The 12,050-nt window shown below is 30.9% G+C and overlaps 1 protein-coding gene and 3 non-coding genes across 6 annotated transcripts; 2 read left to right on the top strand and 2 right to left on the bottom strand.

Moving 5' to 3' along the window:
* The first annotated feature begins 5,127 nt into the window (after positions 1-5,127).
* Positions 5,128-5,199, top strand: TRNAG-UCC. Its single transcript has one exon. It is a non-coding gene; the product is annotated as a tRNA-Gly (tRNA).
* Positions 5,200-5,293: 94 nt separating this feature from the next.
* On the bottom strand, positions 5,294-5,366 carry TRNAV-UAC. The gene has a single exon. It is a non-coding gene; the product is annotated as a tRNA-Val (tRNA).
* Positions 5,367-5,436: 70 nt separating this feature from the next.
* On the bottom strand, positions 5,437-5,509 carry TRNAV-UAC. The gene has a single exon. It is a non-coding gene; the product is annotated as a tRNA-Val (tRNA).
* Positions 5,510-9,031: 3,522 nt separating this feature from the next.
* Positions 9,032-11,307, top strand: LOC109177298. Of its 3 annotated transcripts, none has more exons than XM_019326611.1 (3): positions 9,032-9,536; positions 10,510-11,088; positions 11,169-11,307. In XM_019326611.1, exons 1-3 carry the CDS (start codon positions 9,504-9,506, stop codon positions 11,301-11,303), a joined length of 747 nt encoding a protein of 248 aa, XP_019182156.1. In that variant the 5' UTR covers positions 9,032-9,503; the 3' UTR covers positions 11,304-11,307. The 3 variants fall into 3 exon arrangements, with proteins under 3 accessions (XP_019182156.1, XP_019182154.1, XP_019182155.1); XM_019326609.1 differs by lacking the exon at positions 9,032-9,536 and adding an exon at positions 10,358-10,454 and having other exon boundaries at positions 10,502-11,088; XM_019326610.1 differs by lacking the exon at positions 9,032-9,536 and adding an exon at positions 10,362-10,448 and having other exon boundaries at positions 10,496-11,088.
* The last annotated feature ends 743 nt before the right edge of the window (positions 11,308-12,050 follow it).

The following is a 12,050-nucleotide window of genomic DNA, read 5'->3' as shown; positions in this document are numbered from 1 at the left end:
GTTATTTATTAGTACACTTTGTGCAAGATTAAATAATGCACTATTCATAGTGATAGAAAAAAAAACTGACCATCTGATTATTAGTGGAATTTGAGCAACCAGATCTGCAGGTTCATTTGCATGAGAGGGGACACCATTGAATGAATTTGGACTATTAGGGGTCATTTACCAACTTGAAAAAATGGAGAAATTGAGAAGTGGAAAAAATAAAAATTGGAGAAATTGTTTACTAAATATCTTCTTCCAAATGCTTATTCCTTCTCCATTTTTCACTTCATGTACATTTTTGAAGAAAGAAAATTTAAACTTCTCCAAATGGAGGGATGGACATACACGCATGACCAGTACTCTTGGCCAAGAGGTCGTCGGCCTGCGCGTTTGATTTAGTTTTGCCTTTGCTTCACTTTTTGTTTACTGCTTCAGTTTTGCCATTGCTTCATTTTTTGTTTGCTTTGCGCCATTATTATTATTATTATTATTATTATTATTATTATTATTATTATTATTATTATTATTATTATTATTATTATTATTATTATTATCTTTGTTGTAGAAATGTAAAAATGCTATATGGGATGATTGTATTTAATAAAATCATAAAATTAGAGAAATGAAGAACTAGATGAATGGGGAATGAAAATTGGAAAATTGGAGAAATGGAAAACTGAAAGAATGGGGAAGGAAAACGGGAGAAATGAAAAAATGAAAAATTGAAAATGGAAAAACAGAGAAAAGAAGTAAACGATCCCTTAATATTTCTTTTTTCTGATGTGATGGCCCTTCCAGCACCAATAGGAGTAAAACAAGGATTTGGAGCCCTGACAATGTGTTGAGAACCAGGCCGGAGTGGTGCTCCTTGACAAAAGTCTAAAGCAGCAACATATGAATATGATGTGGGTGACGCAATGTGTTGCGCAAAAAATGAAACCTGAGCATATGTTGCAGACCTTAAAGGATCTGAGGTTGAATAGTCGTGATGAAAATTAGGAAGTTCAGTTTTAGCTGAAGCCAAGGTATCACCACTATTATCATAGTAACTGTTCAGGAAATAAGGAGTTACATTCATATGCAAGCATAGTTGAGATTAAAATTTTCCTCTTTATTTTCAATGTAGTATACAGAAGAAAAAAAAATGGTCCATACGCATGAATAGTTGAAAAAAAGGTACACAAATTTTAACTTAAGTCCCAAATTGAACAATTTTTTCTGCTTAAAACTCAAAATCAAGAAACAAATGAAATTTAACAAAACTTATTATGTAATAAAAAACAATTTGCTCAGAAGAAACATCTTTATCAATGAAATAACGCAATATACTTTGAAAACATAAAGACTATACTTAAAACTCAAAATCAAGAAACAAAGATAAATACCACTAATATAAACTTATTATGTTAAAAAAAAAAAAAGTGGCTCAAGAAAAATTGAAGTACAATTATTTTCATTAACAGTTTTGGGATGAAAAAGGAAGTACAAAACATCTAACAAAGGTATGTGGTCATAGCTTTAACCTTTCTTTCTAATCAAATTTTATTTTCTTCATGAACCTGTTTCTTCAACAATATAAATCCAACAAAGGTTAAATAACAGTTTAGACATGACATGCGATTCAATATTCTGTTCTAATTAATAAAAGAATACAATCAATATCTGACAAATTAAATTAGTTTGAAATATTTTAAGGAAAATAAGGGACTGTAAAAACTAGAGTTATACTAAGCCACAACCCTTATCTTTATTGTGACGAATGTGCAGTGTTTAACTGTTGAATTCCTATGCAATCTGTAAAAAACAGATTTAGACAAAATATTTGGTAAAGAATAGAAGAAAGGAACAACCATAGATCTACAACAATCAACAATTAGATGGTAATCACGAAGTAAGTAGATAAAAGTCAACTAATGAAGGTTACCAAAACATGCATCTGGAGCTTTCCCCTTAAATAAGCTTTGTTCTTAAAAATTTTATTTTGTATATCATTTAAATACCAAATAATAATCATTGATGTTTTTATATATAAGAAACTTTAATTTCTTAAACAACATCCAATTTCATTAAATGGTTGCAAAGGAGTTTTGGTATTATATCTTTTTAAAAATATTATCAACAATAAAGTTATTTAAATTTTATGGCGTGCATCGTACGGTGCCAAATATATTGTTCCCACTTCGTTTTTCGAGCTAATCTTGAAATAAATAAACATCTATTTTTACAACATATTTCTCGTGCATCGCACGGGGGCAAATACTAGCTTTTCTAAATTATTATACAAAAAGTATCAAATATAAAATGTAAAGTTAGTGAAAAAAAAAAAATTGTTATTAATAATTAACTAATTAATTAATATGTAGTAAAAAGAATAATTGACTGAGAATAAAAATGACACAAAATTTAGGCCAATTGAAATAGGAAATGACTATTAATAATTGACTGAAAATGAAAAATACTTCCAAACTGACTCAGTATATAGAGAAGAATATTAATCTCGGTTATATATTTTATAAAATATAAAGTTACTGGAAATATAAAAAAAAATCTGTTATATATATGTTACTGAAATATAGTTATGTAATATATATATATATATATATATATATATATATATATTTAAAAATTGAAAATGAAATAGAATCATTTATTATCCACAATTTATAAGGAAATTTAGTAATTAAAGATGGAAAATGTTTTGCAATACGAGATTGAAATATAAAGTTTAGCCGAGATAGAAAGAATATTAATCGATATGGAAATTAATAATTTTTACACCAAATGTTATTTTATACTAAGAATATAAGGATTGTGTAATTATAAGGTTTAGCCGAGTATGTCAAAAAAAAAAAAGTTTAGTCGAGCTGGAAAAAATATTAATCTCGGTTATATATTATATAAAATGTAAAGTTACTGGAAATATTAAAAAAAAAATGTGTGTATATATGTTACTGGAAATATAGTTGTGTAAAGATATATATTTACAAATGAAAAATTGAATAGAATCTTTTAGTATCCCCAATTTATAAGGAAAATTGTGTAATTAAAGATGGAAATGTTCTTGCAATACGTATGAATGATTCAAAAGAAATTAATTGTGACTGATTTTGTAGCACATCTTTATTCAAAATTATAGGACCTCATTACAATACACATATATAAAGATGTAAAATTATGTATAGAATGTGTAAGGATGATTTTGCTTAAAGATGGAAAACAAATTAGACCAATTGAAAAAGGTAATGAATATTAATAAGTCACTCAAAATTAAATATGATCCCCATATATAATTTACTGAACATTGATATTAAAAATATCTAAAGTTTCAGCATTTAATGCGTACATCTACACATTAAATATTAATTTTGGACAATTATTTGATCGAATTCAAATAATGATAACATTAGAAAATACAATCGATCCAACTCAATTCATCAATTGCATTATATTATATTCGATATAATAATTTATATACTTATATATCGATCCAAATATTCTTAAAATATTTTAACAAATCCATTCCGTGCATCGCACGGGGGCAAATACTAGTGTAACATAATTTTCATTACGATTTTTAACTATTGCAAGGGAATGTGAGATATCCTTCCTTTCTTAGGTATTCTCAAATTCTCTTGTCTTTGTTATTTTAATCCATTGCTTTAGTTAATTATTGTTCAAGTTTTTAGTTAATTAATTTAAATAGATCTAACAATTATGGACATGACACGAAAATAACAGGTTAGTGTTTAGTCTTAATGCGTTTCGGGTCCTTAATGAGTTAATGGGTAGACCTGTTATGTTCCGTTGCTTAACAGGTCCCGTTAAACTTATTAAGAACATATTTAATCCGTTAATATTATTGTGTTAACTTGTTTACACAAACTTGTTTATAATTTGCTAAGAACCATTGTTATAAATGAGATTACAAAAGATATCATGAACATGACTAATGATGAATGTAGTACATTAGGACAATGTTCACCAATTATTGATGTTCAACAATTTAAAATTTGAATCTTTATTGTGTTCAATTTTATTCTAAAATCTAATATAGACTAAGCAGGAAAGTTATCCCCCGAATTTGGTAGTGTAGAAGGTGAGCAAATTGGTCGCCTTCTTTGGCAAAACGCGACCGGCGAGCGTCAACGATTGCCAATCACTGGATTTGTCTTTTTTTTTTTTTTTTTTTTTTTTTTTTTGGGTCAGAATTTGGTCGGTCGGAGGTTCTTGGAGTTGGTTGGAACCCTAATTGACCTGCAATTACAGGTTACCAACAAGTTAGTGGGTTTCATTACTTCAAAATAACATGTTTGTGAGTTTAATTGCAACTTCTAAAAATTTAAAAGCCTAATTGACTTTTTGAATAAAGTTTAGAGACTTATTTAACCCATTTTTCTTAAAATATAAAGTGTCCAATCAAATATCATCGGAATCTTTAACTTAAATTTGTTTCAAAATTATGTATAGATTACAATATTAATTTTCAAACTCATAACTAATGCATAGGCGTGTAGATAATCACTTGGACCAATTAATCTTTAAAATGTATCTCTATCTATATACGAGTCATTCTTCTGATTTTCTCATATTTTAATAATTCTTTCAAATTCGTTATATATGCCCAAAAACACAAGTTTAGCATACTAAAGTTATTGAAGTGAGGTCCCAACTTTGCTCCCTCCAACTTTTAAATTTGAATTTTTGTTAAGAATACTATTTTAAAGATATTTTAATATCTTTGAAATTTAATTTAGTTTATTTGGAAGTATCATATTGCACTATTTATACGTTTAGAGATAAAAAAAATATGACGTATTATGTTTCCATCAATTGGTTGTAATTAAATTATATGTAAAAATACCGAAGGTCTTGTAGTCGAATGACATAATTTGTCTCCCCTCAAATGAGAGGTCTTAGGTTCGAATTCTAATATGGGAGCTTTGACTCTTTGTACTCCAATAGATTGAAAAAGTATGTCCATAATACATTGTAATGTAGTCAATAGCATTCAAAAAATAAAAATTATATGTAAAAATAAATAACATTTATACCTTTCAAAAAATAAACATTAATATTTTGTTACAATCTTTTGTATATGATAAATTATTATATATTTACAATCAAATAATTAACAGTTCAGCGTTTGTAGTCCAACAGTTAGGATAATTGCCTTCCAAGCAATAGACCCGGGTTCGACTCCCGGCAAACGCAAGCTATGTGTTTCCCATAAATTTTTTTACACAGTAAATGAAAAAGAAATGGAAGACAATTAAAAACTGGTTTTCTCCACCACCAGAACACTATGTGTTGCTGCCCAGGATCGAAATGGAGACCTTCAATGTGTAAGACTGACGTGATAACCACTACACCACAGCAACACACAGCATTTGTTTCTCAAGATATAAAAAGTATAACAGCATTTGTCCCTTTTACCATAGAATTATAAAATGTTGCTGCCCAGGATCGAACTGGGGACCTTCAGTGTGTAAGACTGACGTGATAACCACTACACCACAGCAACGGGACGTTTAAAGGCCGTATTAGATTTATTAGTAGAGATATTATTATTTTGTCTCTTTTCAGCATTACTTTTGTTTAACCGTGATCTTCTAAATCATTTAATTTTATACCATGGAGTAGGGTGTACCTTACATTGTGGATCCTGATCCCAAATGACATTTAAATGATGTGTTTTGCACTTAATAGATTATATGCTTATAAATAAAATGAGAACACACAATATGTTAATTGTAATCACATAATATGTATTTAACATATTATGTGAATTCAATTTATTACCGACACATATTTATTAATTGAAAACACATAATTTTTAGATCATGATTCACAATACGAGGTGAACTCTAGTCCATGGTATAACAATTGATGTAAATGCTAACCTCTATTATTTTACACGCTCGATCCTATTTTATTATATCCACCAAATAGATACAAATTAAAGGCGTCCGATCGTCTTCCCCTACCGCCATTTTCACTGCAGACAACGTTCGCCTTCATTGTCTTCTCTAACATCACTGTCTTCTCTTCCATTCTTCACCCAAGCCACCGGTTACGCCTGGCCCCAGTACCCCTCCATCTCCACCGGTCGTTACTCACTTATTTCGCACTGATGTTCCCCTTTGCTTTGTTTTACTGGTTTAATTTTGTTTGTATGTAGTTTCTGTGTTTTATTTTCCTCTAGTTGTTTTGACGAGTTCTTTTTCATAAAGCGTGAAACGATAAAACTGGTCATGACATATGTGAATCTCATCCAGGGTGACAAACATGACAATGAAAAAGAGAGTCCTCTGAACTATGATATGCAGTTCAACCCGATTGAGATATTGTCAATGGAAAGAAGACCATAATGGAAATAGATACTCAAGTGGTGTGCAAGACTATTGAATTAGAGTCAGTCTTGGGTACGTTTGACCAGATCATTAAAAAAGCTTTAAGTACCTCCAAAGAATTTAGCTTCAAATTTGTGAAATAGCCCGCGAATCAAGTTTTCTATAGCATTGCTAGGGAATGGTAGTATGGACATGGATTGGTAAAGGGTCAAGGGGTACATTTTGAACAAGAAAAGCTTGGCCAAGAAACAGTAGAACAGATATTGTCTCATTGCATGATCATATCACAACTTAATTATTTGGTTTGAACATGTTTATTGTTCTAACAAGATAAATATCAAGATATAATTAAAATAAAGTGCACAAAAATAATAATGCAAAAAAAAAAAAAAAGTGCACGTTAATTGATGTCTGCACACAAAGCACAGCAATCCCAATAGCCCTACATATATATCCATCAATCAATAATCAATTCAAACAGTCATTTTGCATGTTCTTCTATACCTATCTTTGTTGATTTTCGCAGAGAAAGCAGTATGGACAGCCTTATCTGAAAGAAAACTAACATCCCAACTGTTACTTGTTTGAAATCCTTTCTTCCATATATCATTGTTTACAAGTCAAAAAAGAGTCCAAGAAGAAGTGGACAACACACTTGATCTCTCATGCATTTCTGATTTGTGTGAGATCTAAGTGGTCCAATCCAGTACCCTTATCTACCCACTTGCCCTTGTCCAACACTTCATATTATTGTATATTGTGCTCTCTCTTTCAATTCCTAACCTTACAACTTGTGCCCATCTGTAATTTTCAAGTGGGAGTTGTTGAATGTAATGGGGCTACTGCCTACCTTAGCTTGGACTTCTCTTGCAAAATCCTTGTATTTGTTTCAGACAGACTATGTATGTTTGGGTGTATGCCATAGTATAGTAGCTTAATTATATATAGACCATAAGTCAATTTGTGGCTCCATAGTGGAATAAGAAAACAAATAAAATAATAGACACAATAGTTTTTGACATAAAAATTATAAAGAAAAACAATCATAAACTTTTTGAACAATTAAAATGGACGATGCTTGTGTATTCCCTCTTTAATCTTGATGTTTTCATTTCTTCGTTTGGACTTTCAACTAGAGTTTGGGGAGTCTTTTAATTTGAAGTCAATCGTTTTGAGTGTAGAATATTACGCACAGGCGGAGGTGTTGTCCACATTGATGGGTCAACCTTCCTTTGGTTCGAACACCAACCTTACTATTGGTAGCAAGCCTGATTATTGTTGATTGGTTATACCAATGTCAGTCCTAAGGATAGGCAGGTCGATTAGGCGTCTACTCAGGCTTAATGTTGAAAGAATCCCCTAATATGAGGTTATATAAATACTCGAGTTAATTGTGAAATCATAAATTAATAGAGGTGTATGAGAAAAGAAAAAGAGTAATGGAGAGAATTTTGAGCGTGGTACACCTCTGATCTCCAACATCATTGAAATGTTGCAATCTACATATACATCCTCTATATCTACCAAACTAGATAAAACCAAATTACCAAACAAAGTTAGATATTATATATGTGTTTGGGGAGTTGGAGACCTTTTGAAAATATTTTTATTTTATTTTATTTTTTTTATTAAACAAATTTTGAGAAACGGTTACCAAAGAGTGAAATTAATTACCATACGGTATGTGCACAAATTATGTTGGTCTTGAATGGATGATGAAAAGTCTAAGAGGGTGAATAGACTTTTCAAGCAAAGTAAAAATTATAACACTTTATCAAAATAACTCCAAGTAATTTTATTTTATTATTATTATTAGGGAAAAGTGCATTTTTCGTCCCTAAGTTATAGGGTAATTGTAGGATTCGTCCCTAAGTGTTGTAAATACCCACTTTTCATCCCTAAGTTATAAGCTATGATGCAATTTTCGTCCTTTTTCTAACAGAGGTGTTAAGTGACTGTTTAATGTAAGGGTAATTCTGTCCAAACACATTTAGGCTCATTATTAATTTAATATTTCCCTAATTATACTCTTGCATAGGTTTTCAACACTAACTCTTCCACTTCACAGTTCACGCTACTATTTTTTCATATTTCAAACACACAAAATTGATGGTCAAGAGATGAAGCATTCTAAAAATTTCTCGATAATTAATCGGCGATTACTTGGCTGGAAGGGAACTCTACCATGTAAGTTCTTCCCCTTTGTTAATTTTCGAAGGTTTAAGCAATTCAATTTCTCGTTAATTTTGCAAGGCATATTTTTCTTTAATTTCGTTATTTTGTTTTAATGTTTAGGGCTTAGTTTTTGTTTGTTTGCTTGTTGGGTTAAATGTTAGTTCGTGTTACTCCATATTTGTTTAATTGTTTTGCATTTAGATTCTAAATATTTTACAAATTAGTTTATATAATTGAAAAATTTGTGTATTTGTTTAATTGATTGTTGGGTAAAATATTAGTTCTTGTTATTTGTTTAATAGTTTCATGTTTAGGGTTTTGAAATTTTTATGAATTAGTTTATGTAATCAAAAAAATATTGGATCCACGTATGAATAAAACCAGAATAGTATATTTGTTATTCTTTGTTTGTCTTCATTATTTAATGTTGATTAGTGTTGTACTTGTTTAATTGTAAAATATATTTTGGTTTGTTTGTTTGTTTTTTTTTTTTAACCGAGTCTTTTGGTTTGTTAGATTCACATGAAGGACATAGTGGTGAAGGGGGTAACTGTAATTCTGAGAATGAAAAATCAACATCATTAGATGGTGAATTTGATGATTCTCAGTTTTAAAGTGAAGATGAACATGGTAATGTTGCTGATAGTGCAGCTACAAATGTTGTAGAGGAATTTGGTAGTTCAATTGCCCAAATAAATGAAGTAGATTGTGTTGATTCTGAAGATGAATTAAGGAGTATTAGTTCAAATTCTGATGTGGAGGAAGGGAGTAATTCTAGTTTAGTTTTTAGTGAATCAAAATTCAACTTGGAGGATTTTCAATTTCAAGAAGGAATGATTTTTAAAGATAACAAGGAGTTTAAGTGGGCAATTGAAAGGTATGAAGCATTGAGAAAAAAGGATGTCTACTTTGTGAAGAATGAGCCTAGGAGAGTTAGAGCAAAGTGTAGGGATGTAAATTGTGACTGGGTTATATTTGGTTCTAGGAGCAATGAAAATTGTCCTTTTACCATTAAAACATATAGGCTCAATCATAGTTGTGGTGAACAACATGACAATCAACTGATTAAATCTGGATTTCTTGCCAAATATTATAAGGATGAATTCAAATTAAATGAGGAATGGGGCAGAGTTCAATTCCAAAGGCATGTGAAGAAAAAGTTTAGATGCAATATTTCAAAATTTCAGTCATTTAGGGCCAAGCAAAAGGCAAAGTTGCTAGTAACTGGTTCTCAAAATCATCAGTATAATTTGTTGTCGGATTATTGTGAAGAACTTAAGAAAACTAACCCTGGCACTACTGTGAAGTTAATTTTGGACAACACTTATTCAATGGAGGGTAGGAGTAGATTCAAGAGGCTGTATATATGTTATGGTGCATGTAAAGAAGGGTTTTTAAATGGATGTAGGCCCTTAATTGGTGTAGATGGATGCCATTTGAAGGGAAATCAAAAGGGAGGACAATTATTAAGTGCAGTTGGAGTAGATGCTAATAACAACATGTACCCAATTGCATTTGCTGTGGTTGAAGGTGAGTTAAACGAAACTTGGAAGTGGTTTCTTGAGTTATTAGATGGTGATCTTCATATTTCTCAAAACCCCATTGGATGGACCTTTATTTCTGATAAACAAAAGGGATTAGTACCTGCTTTTGAAGAGTTATTTCCATATATAGAACATAGGCATTGTGTGAGGCATCTCCATGCTAATTTCAGCAAGGATGGATATGGTGGTCAAGTCATGAAGCAGAATTTTTGGGCTGTTTGTAGATCAACTACAGAAAGTGAATTTCAAAAGCACTTGGAAGGTTTGAGATTATTAAATCCAAAAACTGCCCAATGGATATTAGATAGGGAACCAAGACACTTTTGCAGGGCATATTTTTCTGATTATCTAAAGTCTGACATGCTGCTGAATAATTTGTGTGAGTCATTTAACAGCTCCATTCGTCATGCAAGGGATAAGTACATACTAACAATGTGGAGAGCTTGAGAATTTACCTAATGTCTAGGATGCAGAAGAACAGAGACAAAATGAAGGGAAGTGTAATGAAAATATGCCCTAAAATCATAAAAATTCTTGAACAAAACAAGGCACACACTGGTGATTTGATAGCATACAAAGCAAATGATGACAACTACCAAGTTGAAGACATTTCTGGCTTTTTTAAGACTTACAAGGTAAATTTGAATCAAAGATGTTGCAGTTGTAGGAGGTGGGATCTTAATGGAATCCCTTGTAGTCATGCCATTGCAGCAATTAGAACAAAAGGGGAAGTACCTGAAGATTATGTCCATCATTGCTATACTGTGGAAGCATATATGAGGAGTTATAAACCAGCAATAATGCCAATTCATCCCTCAGATTTATGGACAAAAACTGGCCAAAAACCACCACTACCACCCAAGTATAAAGTGCAACCAGGCAGACCAAAAAAACTAAGGAAGAGAGATCCTATTGAGAATGAATCTGTTGTGGGTGATAAGCTAATTAGCAAGTTATCAAGAAAGGGTGAGAAAAAGAAGTGTTCAATTTGTGGACAATATGGCCATAACAAGCGTAGCTGCAAAAACCAGGTAATTACACTTGTATTTGTCTTTACATTATGTTTTCTATATCGACAATTTCATTATCATTTATTACACTTTCTCAATAGAGGCAAAATGATGTTGAACCCCCTGCCGAAGTTGAAGTTGAACACCCTGTTGCTATTGAAGTTGAAGTTGAACACCCTGTGGCTAATATAGCTGCTGAAGTTGAACCACTTGCTGTTGAAGTTGCTAATGTTTAAGTCCAGCCCCTGGTGCTGTTGCATGGTTTGTTCCAAATGATAATGTCATTGAAATGATAATCTCTAATGCTTTGCATGATGAATTGATTGGTCAATACTCTTAAATTTTTCTTTTTCTTTAAAGATAATATGTAAATTTGCAAAAACTTTGATTTTCAATGGACTACAATTATCTAATTCCTTGTTTGCAGAACATAACTCCTTGGTCCCCAATGCACACAGATACATAGAGAAACAACTCCATCACAGACAGTTGGAAAGTCACCAAGAAAAAGAAAATTGAGTCAAGGTTGTGCACCAAGAAAGACCAAACAACATAAATGAAGATGATGCTTTATAGCATCAATTAGTATGTAGGTTTAGAAGGCTTTTTGAATGCTGCTTAGATCTTGAATTTTTTATTTTTATTTTTTGTAATGCAACCAATATTTAATACAAGCTAAGTAGTTAATAGGTAAGTTCTAGAATGATTTTTGTGAATCACTTTAATTTTGAAAGTCTTTTGTGTTGAAAACTACCAACATTTCAATATATTGAAAGAAATCAATATTATATTTATTGAAAGTCTTGAGTGTTGTTTTAAAATTTTTGTGTACTTACAAGCCGGAGCATCTCAAAAACAATTTTTAACATCATAAATTTTGCATGTTTAAAATATGAAAAAATGATAAAAGAAATGACCCAGTCTACGCAAGAGTACAAGAGTATAATTAGGGAAAGAGTATAATTAGGGAAATATTAAATTAA

The sequence above is a fragment of the Ipomoea nil genome, unplaced genomic scaffold, assembly GCF_001879475.1.
Source record: "Ipomoea nil cultivar Tokyo-kokei standard unplaced genomic scaffold, Asagao_1.1 scaffold0804, whole genome shotgun sequence".
In the NCBI taxonomy this organism is placed as follows: Eukaryota; Viridiplantae; Streptophyta; class Magnoliopsida; order Solanales; family Convolvulaceae; genus Ipomoea; species Ipomoea nil.
This window is presented reverse-complemented; position numbering and strand designations above follow the sequence as displayed.